General features: G+C 37.3%; 1 protein-coding gene across 3 annotated transcripts in view; it reads right to left on the reverse strand.

The window, feature by feature from the left end:
* Nucleotides 1–12535: 12535 nt before the first annotated feature.
* The window catches only part of MRTFB (myocardin related transcription factor B), an 89494-nt gene continuing 79575 nt past the window's right edge, over nucleotides 12536–22454 (reverse strand). For all 3 annotated transcript variants that reach the window (XM_053471554.1, XM_053471553.1, XM_053471555.1), the window contains 5 exons: nucleotides 22186–22341; nucleotides 20916–21074; nucleotides 19594–19737; nucleotides 17140–17200; nucleotides 12536–13833 (listed from right to left, as the gene is read on the reverse strand). In XM_053471554.1, coding sequence (XP_053327529.1) covers nucleotides 13307–13833; nucleotides 17140–17200; nucleotides 19594–19737; nucleotides 20916–21074; nucleotides 22186–22341 — 1047 coding nt within the window. In that variant the 3' untranslated portion in view covers nucleotides 12536–13306. The remainder of the gene's footprint in view (nucleotides 13834–17139; nucleotides 17201–19593; nucleotides 19738–20915; nucleotides 21075–22185; nucleotides 22342–22454) is intronic.

Consider the following 22454-nt stretch of genomic DNA (forward strand, 5'->3'; position numbering starts at 1 on the left):
TGCGTCTAAACGAGCGCCGCAAACTCCACATCACTTCGTCTGTAATGCTTCGTTATGTCGCTTTCACCGAAGACTGAGCTCCGCTTCTGTGTCGTTCATTAATCGGCATTATCTTCCTGAGATGTATGGTTTGTCAGTATTATTATTATGTCATTATTAAAAAACATATAGTAGTAAGTCTACTGTTAACGTTAGTTGCGTGTTGTCGCTACAACCAGCAGGGAAAAACCCGATGTACCCGGAAACACGCAGTTATTTTTTTTCTTTTCTTAAGTGTACCGTTTAGTATAATTGATTAAAATCCAGCATGTTTGTGTGACTCGGTAATAGTAATTCTATAACTTTTTGTGGTATTTGCGTATTTTAAAACCTCGTGTCTCGCGCTGGAGTTACGTCACACTGTTGTCACATATTACTTAATCGCTTCGATTCGCTTGTAGCCGGTAAATGAGGGAGCTGCTTTTCCCGCGCATTTACCTCATATACGATAATGTTTAATCCCAGTTCAATCGTTAACGGTAACTCTTAATCATTACACGGTGTTAATTATGATTTTCCCTAATATTGATTCTGGGAATATGAATATAATATATAACATATATTATATACTAATCAGGGCATACGCGTATGTATAAACTTATAATTTTTTATGGAAATATATTTTAAAATATCTTAATTTCGCTCATTATAATTATACATATGAATTCGTTTATGTTTTGCTTGGATCTCCCAAGAACAAAATGTCCAAAACGTAGCATTTGCAATTGTAGCAATTATTTACATAATGATTATGTGCCTTAGGTGTGCTGCCATCTTTTTGTATCAGGACCTGCCATTATTATGGTGGCACTATACAGATAGATAAATAGTAATTATTAGCTATGGCTGTACAAACTGCAAGATTAACCCCCTCCATCCAGTCCACTTTGTATAGGGCTAGGGAGATAGTTACTTGAAGCACATTAGACATTTATATGAAATTCATTTATATGGATCTGGAAATCTAAAACAGACTCACTACAAAGTTCACAAGAAGGGCTTTTAGTAATCTAAAGACTCTACTACCTACCAAATCTACAGCTGGCGCCCAAGGACTATCTGCTCTATTTCATGAACCTGCGTCGTGATGAGATCACTGGCGTTTCAAAGGTGGGCATCCAGTATATACCACATTCTGAACAGGGGCAAGTGTCGCTTAATAACATGAGGAATGTGTCCTGGAAAACATGGCCAATGTGGTCACTCTACTCCATATACGTTTCCATTTCGGGATTACTTAAAGAACGCTTGAGGCTTGGCTCATAATTGTGGGATATAACACGTGTCCCCTCATGTTTTTCTGTTTCTGGATTAATACAACTGGGAAGTTTCCTTGCCCATCAGTGTCTCTCTGTATATATACTTTGGGCATCAGCAGCCTCTGCAGCCTAGGACTAAATGCAACTGCTCAGTGCACCTGGGGCTGGTGGACACAATGGTGTTCCAGACTTTAGTGTGAAATTTACTCTGATTCTGTATTTTGTGAGTCTGCACTTTTTTTTAAATATTTTTTTATAAACTGGAGTGGCTATGATTTATTTTTTTTTATAATAAAGGTTAACATTTGGCAATATTAATATTTTATGCTTGTGGTTGTGCAGTTCTTTTTGCATGTTTTGCAGTGTGACTTATGATATCTTTCTTCCATGTTTTTTTTTTTTTGCTTGGGAGCCACCATATTTGTTATTTCTATAACACATAAAGGGCACATGCCTCGGCTGGCCTTGGATGAAAAGACCAATTTTATTTCCCAGTCCATCCCTGATCATATTGCACAAACACAAGGTAAACTTGCCAAAAAAGTGAAATGCTGCTTTTCCTACAATAAAAACCTTGTTCAAATTTCTGCGAAAGTTTTGTCTTTGTGTTTATGATGATTTTTTTGGCAAACATGAACATTTTGTCATCGTATTGTATCATATTTATATATGAAGCAAATCCTGTTTTCAATTTGTGTTTCAGGTTAAACTAATAAAATGGATTCATATTGGAAAGAAGGTAAGATGAAATGCAGCCTGTACTTTTTCAGCTGTCCAGAGACTACTTTATAAAATATATGTGAAGTCTTATATTTCCCTGTGAAGCGATAACTTTCAGTGTTGATTGATTTTCAGCCATGATATATATTCTTGTAGAATAGTTAGAATAGTTAATTAATATAAAGATTTTTTAAAGCAGAACTGCAATCCACACATTTAATTTAAAGAGACACTTTAGCCATCATAGGCACATTATTATGTGTGGACACTCCAGCTATTATATGGCGTTTAATGCATTCTCCATAATCCCACACAGGCATTTGTCCCTTCCTTCTCTATTTGCTGTGCCGGAGATGTGTTCGGCTGTGCATATCTCCCAACATATGGTATACTCACTGACAATCTGTTCTAGCTTTGGCTCAGCAAAAGTCTAAACAGACCACTGAACGCATGTGCAGAAAGTGCTTCCATTGATTTCAATAGGAGTGCTTTTCTGCCACTAATTTGCTGGTTCAAAAAGTCAGTGGTGATAATCAAGCCATGATGGAGATGGGAGCTGCAGCTTCTCCCTAAGATAAGTCAATTATTCTGTAAATGTTCTATAATTATTTTTGCCATTTGTTCCCCATCTAACTTCAAAAGTGTTATTGTATTTTAATGTAAAATAAGAAATCTGGAAAAATATGTATAAAAGGTGTAGTATTGCGAAAGAAGGAATATATCTGAGGGAATATAATGTGCTCCTTATTTAGAAGCATGGTCTTCACACAAGTGAGCTGCTAGTGGAGAGCTACAAATTAGTTTTACAACTCATGCTAAGGGAGAAGAGAAGTGTTAATGGGATAGAAGGAAGTGTAAATCATTCTATTACCAAACATAAGACATGGACTTAATTGTATTGTGAAGGTTAAAGGGACATTCTGGTCTCCAAACATCTATTTAAATGCACATTGGAGACACTTTATACAATCTCTGCTAGATTTTGCAACATACAACTACTGCATGCAATCCTTTTAACATGACTTTAAGACTTCTACTAACATGCGAAGGAGGCAGGGATTGAGGACAAATCAGACATGTTTCATGTTTTATCCAAAACCAAAAAGTGCAAAATGCACTGGAGCCCATGCAAAATTGACTCCAACATGCTTTTTACATGTAATATTGAGATGTTTATGCAACATTTAATTCAAATGTATTTGTTTAAATGTCCAACTGGTATATTTAAAATTATTCTCAAACCTGAACACAATATATGCTATGTGGCATAGAGTGGTATAGTGAGCCCAGGTTGCTTCCCAGTATTCATCCAGTAGAGCATTTGTGAGGTCAGGGACTGAAGTTGAATGAGAAGGCCTGGCTCGCAATCTCCGTTCCGGCTCATTCCAAAAGTGTTCGATGGGGTTGATGTCAGGGCTCTGCGGGCAGTCAAGTTCTTCCACTCCAAACTCATATAATTTTGTTAATTTTCCTTATATGAATGACACTTACCAACATTCCTGATGAAACACTTCAATGGCTCCAGTGTTGCAATGCCTATTTTACAGTATATGATTTGTACATGTTCAGTGGCCAGTCTTAGATTGGGTGGGATGTAATGTGATGCCAACGCTTAATATGAACAGGTTGTAACACCACTCTCTGATGAGAATGTAGGAAAGTCTTCAATACATTTTTTTTAAAATGTAATTTTGTGAGCGGTGACATGGAAAACTATTTGGGCACAAGAAAAGAGGGCCCCTGTATGTATAAATGCTCCAGGGCCCCACATTTATTAATCTGGCTTTGCATACATAGCTTTCACACCCGGGGCTAAATAAATGATATTACGAGATATAGAGAATAGATATAGAGACTAGCTGAAGAAAAAGAAGGTATGGTGGAAAACTCCCAACAGTAATAGTCAGTTTAGGTTGGTGAGGCTGTTGTACATCAGTAGCTAACCTTTAAGTTGATGGGCTTCTCTGAAGAATGTGGCGAATGAGAGGCAATGACCATGTGAGGTAGGGATGATGAATGCAACAGTGACATTAAGTGAAACTCTCAATGAACGTCCACATTGAAGGGAGGGGATATAAAGTAGAGGACTGCATTGGGAGGCAGGTCCCGCCAAAAAACTTGCGGGCGGTCTTGTTGGAGCTGCGGGCGGTCAGGCACTGTACCTGCGGGTCCCGGTAATCCCGCGCAGTCAGCAAGGCTGCCTTCTCGCTGCTCCATTACAATGTCTCCTATCTTGCTCTGCCCAGGAACAAAACGGAGTCACGTGACGTGACGTCACTTCCTGTGACTCCGCCTTGTTCCTGGGCAGAGCAAGAGAAGAGACGCTGTGAGGGAACAACTCGAGGGCAGCCTTGCGGGACTGCGTGGGAAATCAGGTAAGGAGGCGGGCGGGATTGGCCGCAAATGTGTCGGGAGCGGGCGGGATTGGCCGCAAATGTGTCGGGAGCGAAACACCCATATTGCGGGATTAAAAACAGCGGGAGCGGGATTAAAAAAGCAGTCCCGCGCAGGGCTCTAATATAAAGGTTCAGAAGAGAGATTAAGTTTTCGGAACCAGTCAGACATGCTGCTTTCTAATGCAGCATAACACATGAGAAAGCTGACGGCAATAGAAGGCTGACTTTTATATTTATCTCTCCTACATTTGAAAGCAAAAACAAAACACAGGCATAAATACTTTAATAATATGTTTTAGTTTTAAATTTAAAAAGAGAAACAAATCACACAGCAGGGAGAGTTCAAATAGAAAAAAAGAGATATACAATGAGAAAGAAAAGAGAGGGCTGCTGAGGGGAGAAATAAGAGAGAGAAACAAGAAGACAGAGGACTGTGTGCTTTTCCCTTATTAGCCCAGTTGCTGTCAGAAGTACTATGTTTCTACTCATCATGTGTGTGCATAGGAACTGGAAACATGCATTAAAACTCTCTTAGTACTCTTCCGGTTTGGAGCTGCATTTAGTAATAAACTCAATGGCACCCCATTCATGTCATTGGGTAAGTGTCCCCGTCCCCCCTAGGTTTGCATTTGGCCTACAGTGTACCTCCCCTAACCATGATGAAGATACCACCTTTGAAGAGATATTGTTTTTTTCATGTCTTTTTAAACTGCTTTTAAGTTTAAAAAAACATTTGAAGGAAGTATTTTTTTTTTTATAGGAGCAGTTTTTAACCGTATTCTGTTCTGCACAATACAAAATGTGGTTCCCAACTGAATATTAAACTCTAATTTATACACTATTTTCTACATAATTTAAGATGTCGCAGGAGCAGCTTGTTTAAATTAAAGTGGTCTTCTTGTTTCCGTAGCAGGCAAGGAATACATTCCTTTGTGTGTGATTTTATATTCTGTCTACAGACCTTCCGAGTTTTGTGGTCATTTCATCACATTTATTGTATAGTAATACATTCCACATTATTTACTTAAACAATCTGTTCGTTTAAGATACAGTAAACGATAAAATGATTCTTATTTTTTAAAATTATTATAATTGCACATCTGCTGTTTTTCAGTTTTAAATGAGTAGAATAACATCATACCCGGTGCTGGACAAATCACTGGAGCCAGGTAGCCACTGTGTCTAGATCTTTACATTTGGCACCAACATTTCTGCGGTATTGAGTCTCTTTGCTCTTAAATTAATCTGTCTCGCTTGTGAATTCTGTATAAATTCATCCAGCCCTGTCCATCTAGCTAAGAGCTGACACACGCAGTACGAGCGCTGGTACACCGACACGTTTAGAATGCCAAAATAGAATATCAGGCGTAGCCTTTCACCAGTGTAAATGGTAACACCACCAGAAGCATCAGTTGCTATAGTAGAGGCCCTGTTGGGGTCTCTTATAGCCATTCCTAGGAAATGGAGGTTACAGGCTGTTGGAAATAAGGGATTCCAGGTGCTGACATCTTCGCCTAGGGGTAAATTCTTTTTGCTCGTGTTTAGATTGTGCCAATGTCATTAATAGTTGAAGATGGGTTTATTTCAGTGAAAAAACATGCATGCCATATTCACAGGGTTACACGCACCAGGATCCAAACATAATGTAACACCCTGTGAGAGAAACAGAGCAGTCTTATTAGAGATTTCACACAAGGTTAAAAAGACTTCCACACAGGCTACCTGGAGCTTTCTTTTTTTTTGAGGGAGCCGCTTTAAGAGGGGTAGTCATGCACAAGGGCCAGCCTAGCTCTGGGGGTGGGGGTGGGGTGTGTGGCTAGCCCAAAGTACCATTAAATGGGTCAGTAGTGTGAGAATTGGGCAGGGAGTTGGCATGCTCTCCTCACTCTCCCTGACCACTTCCTTGGAGACCCACAGAAACAATACTAAAATCAGCGACTTCCGTCAAACATAGAGCATTTGCTGGTATGCTGATGACCCCTTGCACACAAGAAAATAGTGAAATTTCTACTAGGTGCAGTCTTTTACAATGATGTACATGGCATCTCCATTACAATTAACATTGAGCTGCATCATAAGAGAGCACTTTTTGTCTCCACCTCCCTCAAACCTTCTAACCGTATACTTTTTATACTGTTTAAACTGTTCCTGGAAGTAATACATTTTAGTTCCCAAGATTGTCAAAAAGTGTCTTTAGATAAATAATATTTCTTATGAGGGAAATAAGAATATGTACAAAAAATGCTAGCGATCCTAACTTTTAAAGCAGAGGATATAATAGCTCCTAGTTAGAAGAGAAATATTACATTAAATCAGAGACTCCTTATGCCAACAAACTTTCCTACAGGACACATTCAAGGAAATTATCCCTAAACCTAGTTAAACAAAAACACACTGTTCGATTTCCAGCAAAATCCATTTTCTCGTTGCTTGAGCCAAATAAAGACCGATTTCATTAACTTGTGAAAGGAGCAGTCAGTTTGTACTCCGCCACTTGGAATGACAAAATTTCAAAACAGAGGCATGACACAAATCCAATGTGGGAAGCAAAGCAGTTTCAAGGGTTTCTCTCGCCCTCTTCTACAAACAACTTCACGCTTTCTAAGCTGGCCATTAATGCAGTATGCATCTCGCACACCAAAACCATTTCATGGTTACATGATGACATTTATGGACAAAGGTTCCAACACATTTGCACACAGCCAGCATTTCCTTCTCACTTGGGTATTGTGTAACAGTGTTTTGGCACCAACTTTATTGGTCTTAAAAGTGGGGTACGTTATTGCATTGTAATTATGACATCTGAAACGTGGCAGCAAAAACTTAAAGGGATACTGCAGCAAATATAGTATCTTATCTGACAAAATCATAGTCATGTATTTATACATTCATGTATGCTTATAAATGCAACTAAATTATTAACCATTTTTAGCAGTTCATTTTTTTCACTTTTAGGTCATTTACAGTACCTTTTTCGTAAGCTGAATCCACGAGTTCTTCAAATAAGTCTTTAAAGTGGAAACTTCTAGCATAGTTTTTATAACCAGTAAACGCCTATGTGTGATTTTCAGTTTCATTTGCATATCGGCTATCCGTACGTGCTTTGCCCGATGTTAAACAATAGAATATCTTCAACCCAGTGGGACTTCGCAATTGAGAAAGCTTGTTGTTGGAAAGGACGTCATAGAATAAGTTAGAGTTCATTAACACGGTCATACGCAATCCGTTTAATGTGGTGTTCAAGTAGAGAATGGCACCAAAATATCATGATTACCAACAATAATTACCAGATCTACCGGTAAAGCAAGTTCCGAAGAACAAAATGTAACAGAGCCAACTCTTTTTAAGTGCTACCCTTGTATACGGCAGGACATTTATTGCTCAAAGAAATAGGTTTCTTTTCCACAGGACTTCCCTTTTAAAACTCACAATTGACTACATTAATTATGCCTCTTCAGGTGCCATTACTATGGGCATAATAATGCACACTATGTGTAGTCTAGTGGTGTTTGGTCAATTATATTGCTTTTAAACATGGCATTTCATCTGTTCATTCCTCTTCTTCTGTTCTTGAGAAACACTTGACCAGCTGTGATAAATGTACCTTTCACCTTCATGTGGCAGGAATTCAATCTAGGCAACATTTCCTCTCGGACTTCCATCACCATGGGTCCAGACTGGTTCCTAAAAAAAGGCTCATGCAAGGACATGTAACAATCATGCATTTATTAAAATGGGTACACAGGTTCTAATGTGTTATTCAACCCATTGATGGCTACAATCTCTGTCTTCACTCAAACTGTGTTGCTTTAATGGTTCAATGTCGAGGCATTCAGCAACATCGAGATCGACAGAGGGGACCCTGTGTGGCCCCTCCCCCACACATCAACATCTGCCCTATATTGTATGGTGACGGATGCCTCATTTAAAAGAACTTAGGAGGTGATCAACGATTGCCTCCGAAGCTTAAACGGCATCACTGAAATCCCACCCCAGGACGCACTGTGACTGTAACAAGAGAGGGCAGAGACAGGCAGTTAGAACCAGTGGTGTATTTAGCCTCGACGTGGTCCACACCCCTTGCCCTACCATGCCGAGGGGTTCCATCTCCTCTGCTAGGCTTCCTTGTCATGCAGATCGTCAGGATATTAATTTACATCCACGTACTTTGCCTTAGCTGTCACAGAAAATACATAGAGGCCTGCACAGACCTCTACAGTGTAAATGGGCCAGTTTTGAGGCAAATCTCTGATATCACCAAAGGCCAGATGACAGCCCCTCACCCTATATGGTAAAGTCTCTAAAACATAGTTTTAAGTTGCATGTCTTGAGAAATTCATGGCTCGTCTGTTGCAATTACAAAAACTTATTGTCTAAAGTTACAGATGTTGTAAATTTAATTAGATTGAGAAAAACGATTTATAAAAAATGATGGATGACACCATATAACATTAAGATTGTGAAAAGGCTGGCAATTGTAGCCAGTGTGTTGTGGAAGTGAATGAAGTACATAAATTGGGAACAACTGGATGTGCATGACACAAATGTAAATAAACGATTAAGTGAAAATACTTTGATGCTTCACGTAGAACCATGTTAGCCATACAATATCTTAACAGGAAAATAATTTCAACCAAGACACCAGTTCAAAAAGTAATTGATATTTATTTATATATCTTTTTTTTTTTTTTGGAACACAAAAAATGCAGGAAAAAAATGATGCTTCTATTTAACAATTTATCAGTAGCTACAACATTGCCAGTATGTACAAAATATCCAATGATAGATGTGCTACAGATATAAAAATACAGTATGCATTACATATATACAATGTGCAAAACATATGGCATTCGAACATCATGATATGGAATCGATTGCAAGGGTGCAAACTGCAAATACAAAAGGCATCCAAACTTCTCATAGAAAGGCAATGCAAGAATTAACCCCTGAATGTATTCACGTTTGCAATCCCATTTTCTTGCCTTCTCCAATTGCATGAAGGCTAATCCTTGCAGCCTTAACAGTGAAGAAGAAGGCAACAAGCTAGTGCTATATTGTTCAGACTGATACACACTCGGGTACTTTTTTGTCCTCTTAACGCGAGATGATAATACACCATTTAACTATTAACATAACTAGAAAGAACCACTGACATCACAGCATCTGTTCTGCAAGCAATACACGAGAATGATGCGTTCGTCAAAGTCATTTTGGGTGCCAGATTGTCATAAAAATATAAAAACAACAATGGACAATCAACACCCTACTGCATAAAACTATAACCCTTTTAGAATCTTTTAAGAATATTTCATTTCCTTTCAGAGTGCCTTCTTTGGCAACGTATCTAGCAATGCGTTTGGTTGTTGGGAGAAGTATTTCCTGCTACCTTTTGTGCAGCTTGGGAGTTTCTACTGTTGCCAATAGTTTAAAAGGAATTTATCAACTCATTGCAAATTAAGTTAAAGGCCCTGCAGGAAAAAAGGATGCGATGCTTTGGAAATTAGAGTGAATTTAAAATGTGCATAAGCAGTCATGTCAGTGTAGGCATGATCACTAATGCCAATAGTTTTAGCTGCTTCCATACAGATTACAAAAGAAGAACCATAAAGGTTCTCTTAACAGTTTATCAAGGATTATATCACTTTGGCCTTGCAATCTAGTGCTCAAAGCGGAAAGCAGAAAATCACATGGCAGAGTGGTGATAGATAAAGATTCCAAACAGCCAAACATGCTTAAGAATAAACCAACAGTGCCACGTCACTGTCAAGATTATCAGTACAGGTCAAAAAATAACCCTCGTGAGATTTTTTTTTTTTTTTAAACTTTCTTTTCAAAGATAGCTTCCCTTTAAAATTTGTCACACCTTATTTACAAACCGAGTTCGTGATCTCAAAGAAAAAAAATATTCTGGGTCATTACTGGAACATGTGTGTCTTTCCAGCCAACGGAAAAGCACTTTCACCCTGACCCCTGCCTAAACGGTCTGAAATATATGGTACTACACGTTAGTACTGACACCTCCTGTAACAAAGACACTTTAGATAAGGTGGCACTTGTACCTTACTTATTTTTTGTTTTAAATAGTCTGCTCATATTCTTAAGAAATGTCTTGAAAACTTTTTTTTTTCCATTTATTCTCTCCATTTCATGATGTTATATACTACCAAGAGATGGCAAGCCTAGGATGACAGATGACAAAGAGCACAACTGAAGAGTAATTTTATCCCAACAAACCAGCATTAGAAGCAATGCGTAGTGACATCACAACTCAATATGAAGCTATAATTAGTCAAAACAAGCTTGCTTTATAAATGTATTTTCAGTAAACCACAGATACAGTATATGCTGCAAGTGGCTATTAGTTCTACCTTGCCCATGTCAAAATAATATGGCTGGTCGAACATTATAATTACAACTTTATTAATATATATGTATATATGTATTTTTAAATTACAGTTTATCTTTTTACTGGGGCACACAGTGCCTGCACACTGGGTTTTTATAATTTAATATTTTCTTTATATTTCTTTATATTTTTTTAATTTGGGTATATCTTTTTCAGAAATGACATTGCTTTGTACTCAGAGATTACTAATCCAGTTTAGGTCAAGAAAATAATTGGGAGAAACTTTTCAGATGCTACTATCCAAAAATGCATGATAAAAAAATAACCTGGGTTTAACTGATTAGAAATTGTGAAAATTTGAGGAAAGGCCAAATCATTAAAATTGTCTAAATTGCACACGACCAATCCTTTTTGTCTTTGAAATTCAACAGAAAAATATACATATATATTTACAAAACCCCTTGTTTTTACATGCACGATGAAAAAGAGCAATAAAAGGATTTAAAAAACAGAACCCCCTGGCCATTGAAATGTACATGTTGATGCAATGTGCAAGTTCTTAAAACATAGATTTAAACTGGATAATAATCTCTTGTGCGCTGAAACATTTATAATTTGCCCATTAGCTAAGTGAACCAAATTCCTCTCCAAGTTCTGTCAGGCTACAAAAGTATTTAACAAATTTATCTACAGAGCTAAAAAAAAAACAGAGCTAAAAAAAAAAGTTAATCAAGACACAAAATAACTATTGTTAACCCAATCCCTAAAGTCAAAACGAAACCGGTGACAATTTTGGTTCCACACAAGCCTGTGAAACATTAAGGCTGACGCTTGGTATTTAAGAAACTGTGTTTAAATTGGAAAGCCTTGCCTCACAGTCTCCCGCTGGTTTTAAGTTTACGGAGACATTCCCGTATAATACAAATGGCTTTATATTAGTAATCAACCTTAAAGACGGTACAGAAAACCTAGATTACGGCAGTTGTTGACGACTCGATCGTCCTCACTTGGGTGAAGATGATGGAAGTTCGAGCCCCCGGATAGGTTTCCTAAAGCCGCATTAAAGCAGTACTTTGTTAATGGATTAGGTGAACAAAGCAGGGTTGAATAGCAGAGCCTGGTGTAAAAGGGATCGAGTATATTTATGAATAGTTATGTTTCTAGCATATGAATAAACACATTTTAATGGCTGGCTCTCCAGTGGGATAACCTCTGTGAGCGAAAGCACTGAATTCTCTGACACCTAGAGAACATTATAGACGTGCACAGCCCATTACTGCTAGTTATATTTTATCTATAAATCTGCTAGTAACTTGGCTAGAAACAAAGAATAGGTGAAACTTGCTCTACAAAATGTGCCACCTTATCAGAAATTTTAAAAAAGGAATTATTTTTATTTAGTTGAAATAATTTTTTTTTACTAAAGGATTAGCCAATCAGACAAATAGGCATGGCTATGAAAACCAGACTTCAAAATTATATTTTAGGGTCTATTTCAAGAGCAGACATCATAGAATCTTCTTAGTATTAGTGGTATGTGTTTTACCTATTTACATTACTTGGAGTACCGCCTTTGCGTAGCTTCTCTCAGGGGTGTCTAAATAGTAGTGAAGGAAGAAGTTGTAGGCTAAAGTCATCAAGCCCTCATCTGCCTACATTTTCTTTTTTTCTTTTTAGTTTTGCGAAAATGTTTTTAGAACATTTTTTAAAACTTATGTTCAGTTCTATTACCGAGTTGTGGTTCAATAATATGATTTCAATGGGGGGAAAAAATCTTTGTTTTGGTGTGTTCATGCATTGGGTTTATAGAGTTAAAAAAGTCCCCCGTATACACAAATGTAATAATTTTTTTACAATATATTACAGCACGGACTGGGGAGGTTGCTGTGAGAATTCTTTAGTGGCATTTGTTCCAGAAACAAAAGAAAAAAAAAATCAATGCACTTCTGTTTCTAAAAATCAAAACAATCAGTGAAAACAATACTTTTAAAGATATTGCCTGCTATCACTTAAAGATCTACAATAGAATTGCCAAGTATAACACATGCTCTGAGCTGCGTGCTAGTGAATTTTTATACCATGTTTAAGTCTACACTGAACCAGTCAGCGATGTTTGTCATGAATTGCAGAATGCACATTGGCTCAGCCTGTTCACAGGAACAGTCAAGTGCAGTTTTGTCAAAAAAATGTACAAAAAACGGAAAAAAAAAAATATTAAAAATAAAAACTTAAAAAGGTCTATTCCCTTCCCTATATTTCAGAACAGGTATTCCCCAAATTGTCTGTACAAATAATACACTCACTAATCCCGTTGCCCATTCACTTTTTTAGATGATCTGTCATTTCATTTTCCTGATTTCTAACATGTCATCAGTTACCTGTTTTGATGTACAATGTAGTGTCTCTCTCCAGGAGCCCAAAGATTTGGAAATCCAATGCAGTGAAATAGCTGCAGATCTATCTCTGTTATGTTCTATGGCGTAATTAGTTAAATCACAACCATACTTCCAGCCTAGGTTATTATAATGAAGCCCCATTGTCAAAGCTTACTCCCACTGCAAATCATTAGAGTCCAAAAAGTCAGTTGAAAACATACTTGGGAGAGTAGAGCTTAGAGGGGTGAGAGAAGATGCAGAGTTGGGCATAGTGATATCCAGCCATTCCATGTTGTCCAGACTTGTGTCATGAATATCTAGCGATAAGCAACCGGTTGCTGTAAAGGGTGTTTCAGTGGTATCCATGGGTGTAGAGTCCTGATCCAGTATGCTATGGTGTTGAAGGAGATCATTGTTTAGGTCATCAATTAGAGAAAAAGTCTCTCTGTCATCACCTTGGCTTTCCAGATGGGGAATGTTGTTTCCTGCTGGTAATGTTCCATCCAAAAACGCTTCTAATTGACTTTCTAAGCTTACCGACAAGCTATATGTTGGTTCCAAACACAGAGGCGGCGCTACGTGTACCTGCGGCGGTGGCCTTGACACAGCAGTGTTCACCGGCATGGTGGTTACATTGGCAGTAACGGGTCTCCGCTTTGATATAGGAGAAGGTTCTTCTTTTATCAGCGGGGAGATTTCTGAATAACAAAGAATATTCAAACATATCAATGACGTAAAACATCAATATTACTAATAAATTGACCGTTAATTAGTGAATTCCTGTCTTTATGTCCTGTATTTCTCATACACAGTCACCAGTCTGGTAGTTTTTCAATGACAGGCAACATAAACAATATAGATTTTTTTATGTTAAGACTGGAGTTTTCATTAGCCAATGCATGCAATGCATCAGAATCAAACCTGAACTCTAAAAATTAAACATTGTTACAAGGAAGCAGGTATTCTAACGGTTTCTACTAAGCTGACAAAACTCCTTCCACAGCTGACTTGACAAATCTGAGTTAAATATAAAACGGAAACCACTGTAGCTGTTGGCCTAATTTGTGCCCATTTCCTAAAACTCACATAATTTAAAGCAACCTGGAAAGTTACCAAAGTCACCATGTTTTTTAGATTTCCTGCAAACATCTTTGAAATGTTCTGCAAAATCTTTCCTTACTTTACAGAGAAAAATCAAATACGGCACCAAATATAAGGTAAACCCACGTAAGCCAAATACAAGGTGGCAAGAAAGATAATAAACACAATCAATGCGTTCCTAAAAAGCATATGTATAGAAGGCATTTTAAATGCTCATTAATGTTCCAAACACATAGTAATAGGTTCTACAGTATTGCATTACATGAATTACATTATTTTTAATTATAAAGGAATTAATGACAAAGTAAAACACACGTTTGCCACTATATCTATCTATCTATCTATCTATCTATCTAGTGGCAAAAGGATTCAAGAGACATTTGCCTCTTACTTTTCTCATTAAAGATGATCTGTTATATATATATATATATATATATATATATATATATATATATATATATATATATATATATAATCTTTATCTTTAAAGAATGTCTCTTGAATCCTAATTGGGTTTTTGCCAGCGAGCGGAGCTGTATAACTTCTATGGTTGATGGACATTTGGAAGTCGGGAATCATCTTGTTTAACTCTTCTAATGGCCAAATGAGCACAACACGATAACATCGATAATAAAAAGACGACAACATTTAGAGTCAACTCTCGTTCACCTAAATGAGACGCCATCTTTGCAAAAAAATAAATATAATGGAAAAATGTTTCAATAAAGCTTGACTCAATGAAGCTGTTTTGCGCACCTCTTAGATCACGTATTTATTATGGCAATGCTGTCTCGATGTCTGATATTTATTACATTTTACAGTTACAAGTGTTTGAAGTTTGATCATTTCTCTTTAGCTGTGGTTATTTTCTCCGTGACTTTATTTTGAAAGTCAAAAACATGTAATACTAAAGGATGTGGTTGAAACTCAAACTCGGCAGCCAGCTATGAAATGTTTAAATCTTAACACTGTCATTAACGTCATTATTCTTTGACAGCAAAATGAAACAGAGCACTGACCATTTGCCATAAAACTAATCAGCCTGCACTTTCCCTACCAAGTATTCTGATGGGTGTTCTTGATGCAGGTCTTACGTGTTATTTTATGAATGATTTCAATCAAAATTTCATAAAATATTTTTTATTAACACATGGCAAACTTTAGCCGATCATTGCATTATTTCTGGTGATGCTGGATATAAAGCTAGGCAACAGTTGCTCCATCCACACCTGGGCAGTCACACCTGTAAAGCTTCTGTTTCTTTACAAAATATTTTATAAGCCTTTTATGCAGGTTAAGGTTATTCTCGGCATTGTAGCTTTGCATATTCACTTATAGGTTTTGTAATGTTTATCATAGGCAGTGGTGTAGCCTGTGTCGTTTTTTTTAATGCATCGTATTGCCATGTCCAAACCAGAACTCAATGTAGGTATTCACCAAATATTGTAATTTTATAGGTATGAACTGTTTTTATCATACAAGCCGTAAACAGACACTGTCCTTTTAGGTTTAACCCCTTAACGACAAAGCCCGTACATGCACGGGCTCAGAATGCATTGTTTTTAATGGGTTTACGGACCACCCATTGTCCTTAAGGGGTTAACATGGCCTAGTCGTAGAAAAATAAATATTACAGATTTAGAAAATCTGATTAAAATAAGTATAACATTCCTGTTATTAAACCTTATATTTTTTAAAAAAAACATTTTTATCTTTAAAAAGGAAAGTCAGAAATCCCACATTAGACCTTCTGAGGCAGATACATTTTTTATTTACTATAACCTAGAGTTAAAGTGCATAAAATATGTTGTAGGCCTCTAAAAATAAAGAAAAGGGTTAACAAGAGAGTTATAATGATCGGGTTTATACATAGGAGAGAAGGCTGCGCTTGCCTACTCAATTCATGGTTTAATTTTCCTTCAGCTGTTGTTTATTTAAATTTGGCTTTGGACTCCTAGTCAGCGGCCAAATGCCTGTAACATAAGTCTGTCATTCTCCTATCAACAATGTTACTTCATGAGAATGATTGCAGAGAAGTAAAGGTTCCTTTCCAGGCTTTCACTATGCATTTTCTTCACTGCATAGTAAGGAATAGTCAGCTCTGCACAAACGCGGTTCAAGCAAAACTTCATTTATTGTTTGAGAATAAACTCAAAGTATCGGTGAAAAAAAAGATCTGACTGAGATCAGCTAGAAAATCAGAATGTTACGGAGGGATGAGAGATGCTGTGCACATTCATCCAGTGCGTGGCTTATTACTACCGTAACATTATCTGATAACTGCATCATTTACATTATATAGTCTCAAATAAAAGTTATTCCAGTGAAATTGGTATAAATAAAAAGTGAAAGAGTTGACACTCAAAGTCTGAAGGTTATGATACAACACAATTTTGAGCTAAGTAACTGGTTGATTTACCAACAGCCAGTGTGGGGACAATATAAAATATAGGCAGATAATGGCCTTAGGTTTAGGTTCAGTTGCTGGCTCATGTGAGGTTTCCAGGGAGTCTAATAAGACCCCCCCCCCATGTCCTAGCACAGAAAGCACCCCCACTGATTTCAGGGAGTCCTTCTAGCAGCTACAAGGGGCGCAGAGGAAGAATACTTTGCAATAGGTAAACTTTTGTTGTTTATATCAAACATGCTTTAACATATATTCAGTGTGGATGCTGCTGACTGGGGCAGTATAGTCTTCCTTTAAATTATAAATACCACCAAAATAAATATACTGAGCAAACAACGAAAAGCACAAGGTATCCCTGATTTTAATTAAGGAGTTCATTTATATAAAAAGCTGTGTATTTCATGCCTATTCACAAAAAAAATTAAAGATGATTGCAATAATAAATGTGAAATATTCCTTAAGTCACAAAGGAAAAACAAACAAAAACAAATCTTACCTCCACTTTTAATTAGGATATCGAACAGATCATCCATCTGTTGGCTGTGTGCATTGGGAACCTAAAGAGATGTAAAAACAATTACCCCAAACGTATTTTATACTTTTACCTTATAGAAGATTTGGCACAGACAATAGTACCGCTGCTCATAACCTGCTGATGATGACCGGCTTTATATGTCACAGAGTTAAGTCATTGCTTGATAAATGAAATACAAAAATACTATGTATGTAAAATTGATTTATATTTTAAGAGCTGTAAAGCACTATGATAGACAAAGAAAATGTAGAGCTACTAGAGAAGAATGGCAGAGGGATGTCGAGAACTGCGCTTACAGTTACATTGATAAATTGTGTAAATCTTAAAACTTAAAAAAAAGAAACCTGTGCATTTCCATTTATAAAATGTGGTAAATGTTTTCCTTGAAATATCGTCCTTTCACACATTTTTGAAGACCATCAGCCAAGATAAACGGCACAGATGCTGGTGGGCTATCTTTCTGAAGCTCTTCAGAGCGAAAGCCACATTCTGCCCTGTTGGGAATCTCTGTGTGAAGGCAGAGGCAGACTTCACCTGGTAGCTTTACAGAATAGCACTGACTCGAATGGTCTAACACTTAACAAGACCCAGTGTGTACTGCCGCTACGCCAGGCTAGGCTTTAAGTGTTTATGACTGCTTTCCTTTTATAGACCACACAGGCCCCCAGCCAAATAAATGGTTATATAGAGCTAACAACAGGATGGTGGACATCATCCCGCTGCCCTTGGTGGCTTTTTGAGCATCTTGGAAATTCACAGTCATGTTACCGCAAAGAGAGCTAGTATTTGCTCTGGCATGTTCGTGGTCTGTAAATCAACTTTTTTTTTATGTTTCTCCATCCCGCTGGCACTCAGTGTGTTTAAATGCCAACGTTACTACATGTAGGGGCTATGAAAACTATTTTATTCCGGGCTGTTTGCTTCACTAAAATTTCCTCCTTTTTTAGTCAGATCTTTGTGAAATCACTCAATGCTTTTGCAGCTAGATGCCAGATGTTTCTAATAACAAAACAGATTTCTCTGTCGCTGATCAGGCAGTTAGCTTAAGCTTCTGTAAGATACAAAAGACTCATTTTACAAATATTAAAAGTGTCTTTAATAGGTTACTTTTAGTTGCAAATCCCCGTTCCTCCCCTTTTCTAGGACCTCAGAGTCTATGCTTGGTATGAGTGAATCACTATGTTCTTCAGCCTTAAAAGTCACAATACTACTTTACAGAAACAGCGGAAACCGCATTTACAAACTCATCCTGCTTATTTGCTATTCAGGGTCACTGTCATACACGCTCCTCACTGATGCTAGGATATCAATGTTTGAATGTCATCATAAAAAAAAAACCCAAGGTAAATATACTTTGGTATATTTCCTACAACTGTATTAATTAATAATGTGGAAAGTAATTGACGAAACAAATAGTCTAGAAACCACTATATTCTTAAGACATGCTTCTGAAATCTTTACATAAGGGAACTAAAGCATTAAATAATAAGTGTCCCTATAACATAATAGACGGTTACAAGCAATGACAACAGTCCTCATCCTAGTAAGGTCCTAAGCAGTATTCTCATAAATCTATCGTACCACTTATAATATATGCTCTCAGAAGTTAAGTGGATGGACCCATTCCATTTTGTTGAGCAAGGTCTTGTGCATACAAGCACCCGTGAATATTTACTCTCCAAAGCACCTATCACCTTATGGCTGGTACAGCTGGCTCAGTCTGGCTCGTCAGTGGAGCGTTACTGTATGGTGGTAGAGTGTGCAATACTTAGTAGATGTTGTAAGCATGTGTATGTGTGAGCATAGTTGTGTTTGAGCATATGGTATTAGTGTGTGTGAGTATATGCAGTTAAAATGTGTGTCAGCATATGGTGTTAAGAGTGTGTATGTATGTTAGTATATAATGTTGGCATGAGTGTGCATGTGCTTGTATTTGGGGTTGGAACGGGCATGCGCGTTAGCGTATGGTGTTAGCATGAGTATGTGTGTAAGTATTTTGTGTCAGTGTGGGTTCTAGTGTATGCTACGAGCATGAGCCAGCATCAGGGGTGAAACTAGTGTTAGTGGTGCAAGGGAAGGGAAGGAGAGGGATAGTGTGTGTGTATGTGTAAACCTGTGTGTGTTTTAGCTGCAGGGATGTTAATCTCACCCCCTGACTGCAACACTCCCATTTCTGTCACAATGACTTAATAGAAAATAACTGGCGCCACATTCTATGGCATCCACGCTTATTCCTTGGTGAGGATATGAACACAGTATCTACTTGGTGGAACACAACATTAGTATTAGTGAGCGCATGCACAAGGATCCCATTTGGCAATTCTAAAAAAAATAAATGCATAACTTGTTTCCATCGTGGCACCATTAAAACCCTCATTTACAAAAATACCCTATAATGTGGAAAGTAAAACCCACCTCGCTATTGGATCCCTGGATGTTACGGGCTTGTTTTATGGCCTCTTCATACCGCGGAGGATCTTTAGCTTTGGTTGTGGAGTTGTTGTTGAACAATGGTTGGCGTACAATATATGTTTGGGGAGGGGAGGACGCGTTGGACTGCTGAAAAGAGAAAAAGAGTGTTTTTGGTGCACAGTTGCAACAATTCAATATTTACTTAAAACAATTTGTTGGTTACGGTTTTATGTGTTCACTATAAGTGCAACGCAACGCCATCAAATAACATCGATAGGAAAATATTTTTTTGGCTTATACGTGATTCTCTTTACTCATGGTTCAAATAATGTAACATGGAGTAAAAATACAGTTTAACAAGTGGGTTTCTGTATAGCCCCCGGCCTGTCTACAAAACATATAAAACATATATTGTATTAGTTAGTTTGGTATCTGGCCCATCCCAGCCTATGCCTCCCGGCGTGTAGTTACTTTTACATAAGGCCCTGCCGTTATATGGAACAATGCCTGGTATTTGCACACAAATGGCCAATGACAACTAAATCCCCTTCAGGAAACAAAGCATTCCTAATCATTTCCAAAGAAAAAAAAACATTTATTTTACAATAAATCCTTAAAAAATATGGAATCTGGCTGCCCTTTAACGTTAATGTAGCTTCTCTAAACCACCAAATTGCCAGCAAGGGATAGAGCCTCGCTCTCTAATAAATTATTTGTTGTAATGCTTTCCTTAACAAATGTTTCATGCTTTAAATTGAAAAAAAGAAAGGAAAATAGAGCAAAGTATTGAAAAATAACACACACTCAGCAGAAACTCCTCTTTTCAGTTTGAACCTACAATGACACCAATAGGTGAGATAAAGAAAGAAAGACATTGCAAAAAATATCCAATAAACCTCGCAATCGATGTGCCTCAACACCCCGAGAGATGGGGTGCTGGTGCTACAAGCAGATCCCAGGGGCCCTTTACAGGTTGAATAAAAGTGATACAGAATCATTTAAAGTAACATCTCTGTAATGTAGTTTTATAAAAAAAAAATACATTTGTTGTCAGAAATATTGTCTATTATATAATTATTATTATTTTTACTTCCTATATTATAGATGGGGCCCAGTAAAATTGTATTGGCCTAGGGCCTCCAAATACCTGAAAGGCAGGTAATCTTCAGACATGCAGGTATTTGTCTTTAATGTTTATGCTAACATGCAGGCTTGGCTATTAGTATAAAAAAGACAAGATATTTACAGTAAAGTCATGAATGCCTTATAGCCCTTTCTAGGACTCCAGGCAATACAATACTATTTTACAAGAAAAAAAGTCTGACCTCCGGCAAAGCAGCGGGTCCATTCTGCACTGGGGCAGGCTGCTTCGTTCTTGGTTGCTGGGAACTAGGTGATGCAGCGTTGCTGAATGGTTGGGGAGCAGCAGTGACTGGGGTTTGTGGGTAGGAAAAAATATTGTTTGATGTAGCAGGAGGGCAAACCTGTGAAACATAGATCAGGAACAATTTCACATATGTACATAGAGGGATAACATTAGATTTTTACACATATATATATATATTATTCTCATGTATGTATAGGTCTGTGTATTCATTATGTGAATCAAATACACAAACATAAAAACAGTGTAACCATTACATGTAGTGCAACAATTACACAAACACAATATTCTCAGTTAAAAAACTAAATATACTTTGAATTCCAATGATCAATGCAAAGTTAAGTACACCATTGCCCTCTACTGGCCAAATTATTACATTACAGCACTCTGGAGGCCGCTGTTTCTGTGGGACCTGAAGGGCTTGTTAGGATTCCGATATCAGGATCTCTTGTGTGTTATGCGAGTGTATAAATTTAACGGGCCATATATTAGACTGGACATTTACAGTGATTTTTCCACTATTATATGTAATTGTATGACAATACATACAGGTGTAAACACACCTGAAAGCCTTACTCACAAAATAATGTGTATGTTTCCTTCTAGCAAGTTGTTAATGTTAAACCAGAATATAAGACCGTATGGAAAGCATCATTGGGTTTAGCCCATCTTTAAGAATTATTACCCATTTCAGGAACCTCCAATACTTCACTGAATGAATACTAAGAATGTTGTGGCGGCCGTTTTAATTTGTAATTGTTACACCCTAAAATCTACATTATAGAGGGACTAAGTTTAGCTTCACAAAGCACGTGGTTTTATGTACACATAAAGCTTGCCAAAAATGAAAAATGTCAACATATTCCAGGTAAACCTATCCACGCAAAGTATATTTGGATATTTATAAATAATAGCTATATTTTAAATGAAAAAATACATTTTTTTTTATCTGTTTGAATATACAAAAAAGAAAGGATGGCAACCCAGAAGATCATCATGACACCAGAGTTACTCACCATTACCAACAGGATGCCAAGTCTACCTGATTCAGGATATCCAGAAACCAAAATAACGGAGGAGTGTATGCGAGATTCAAAAACCAAATTGTTTACAATGTGAACAATGAGCACGGCCGATTTATGCAAAAATGATGTTACTCAAAATCACTTTACATATAAATACAAGTATATCCAGCTTTTCAAATTACAAACCTTTCTCGTTTGCTGGTTTTGGTTCAGTGTCTGTGCTGTAAATATGTCTTGTTTCAATGAAACTGGCTGCTTCTGAACAGTTGGAGCCTGGACGACAGCTGACGAAACTGCGGAGGAGACCTGCGTCTTTGCAGGACTAGGTGCAGCTGCTGTAGCCTTAATGTACATAAATACACACAATCAACCAACATTTTCCATCAGTGGAAGACACAGTAGATATACACGAGTAAATTAGTCTAAAATATATAGTAGTATGTATATATATAAGT

Source organism: Spea bombifrons, chromosome 7 (genome assembly GCF_027358695.1).
Source record: "Spea bombifrons isolate aSpeBom1 chromosome 7, aSpeBom1.2.pri, whole genome shotgun sequence".
Lineage (NCBI taxonomy): Eukaryota > Metazoa > Chordata > Amphibia > Anura > Pelobatidae > Spea > Spea bombifrons.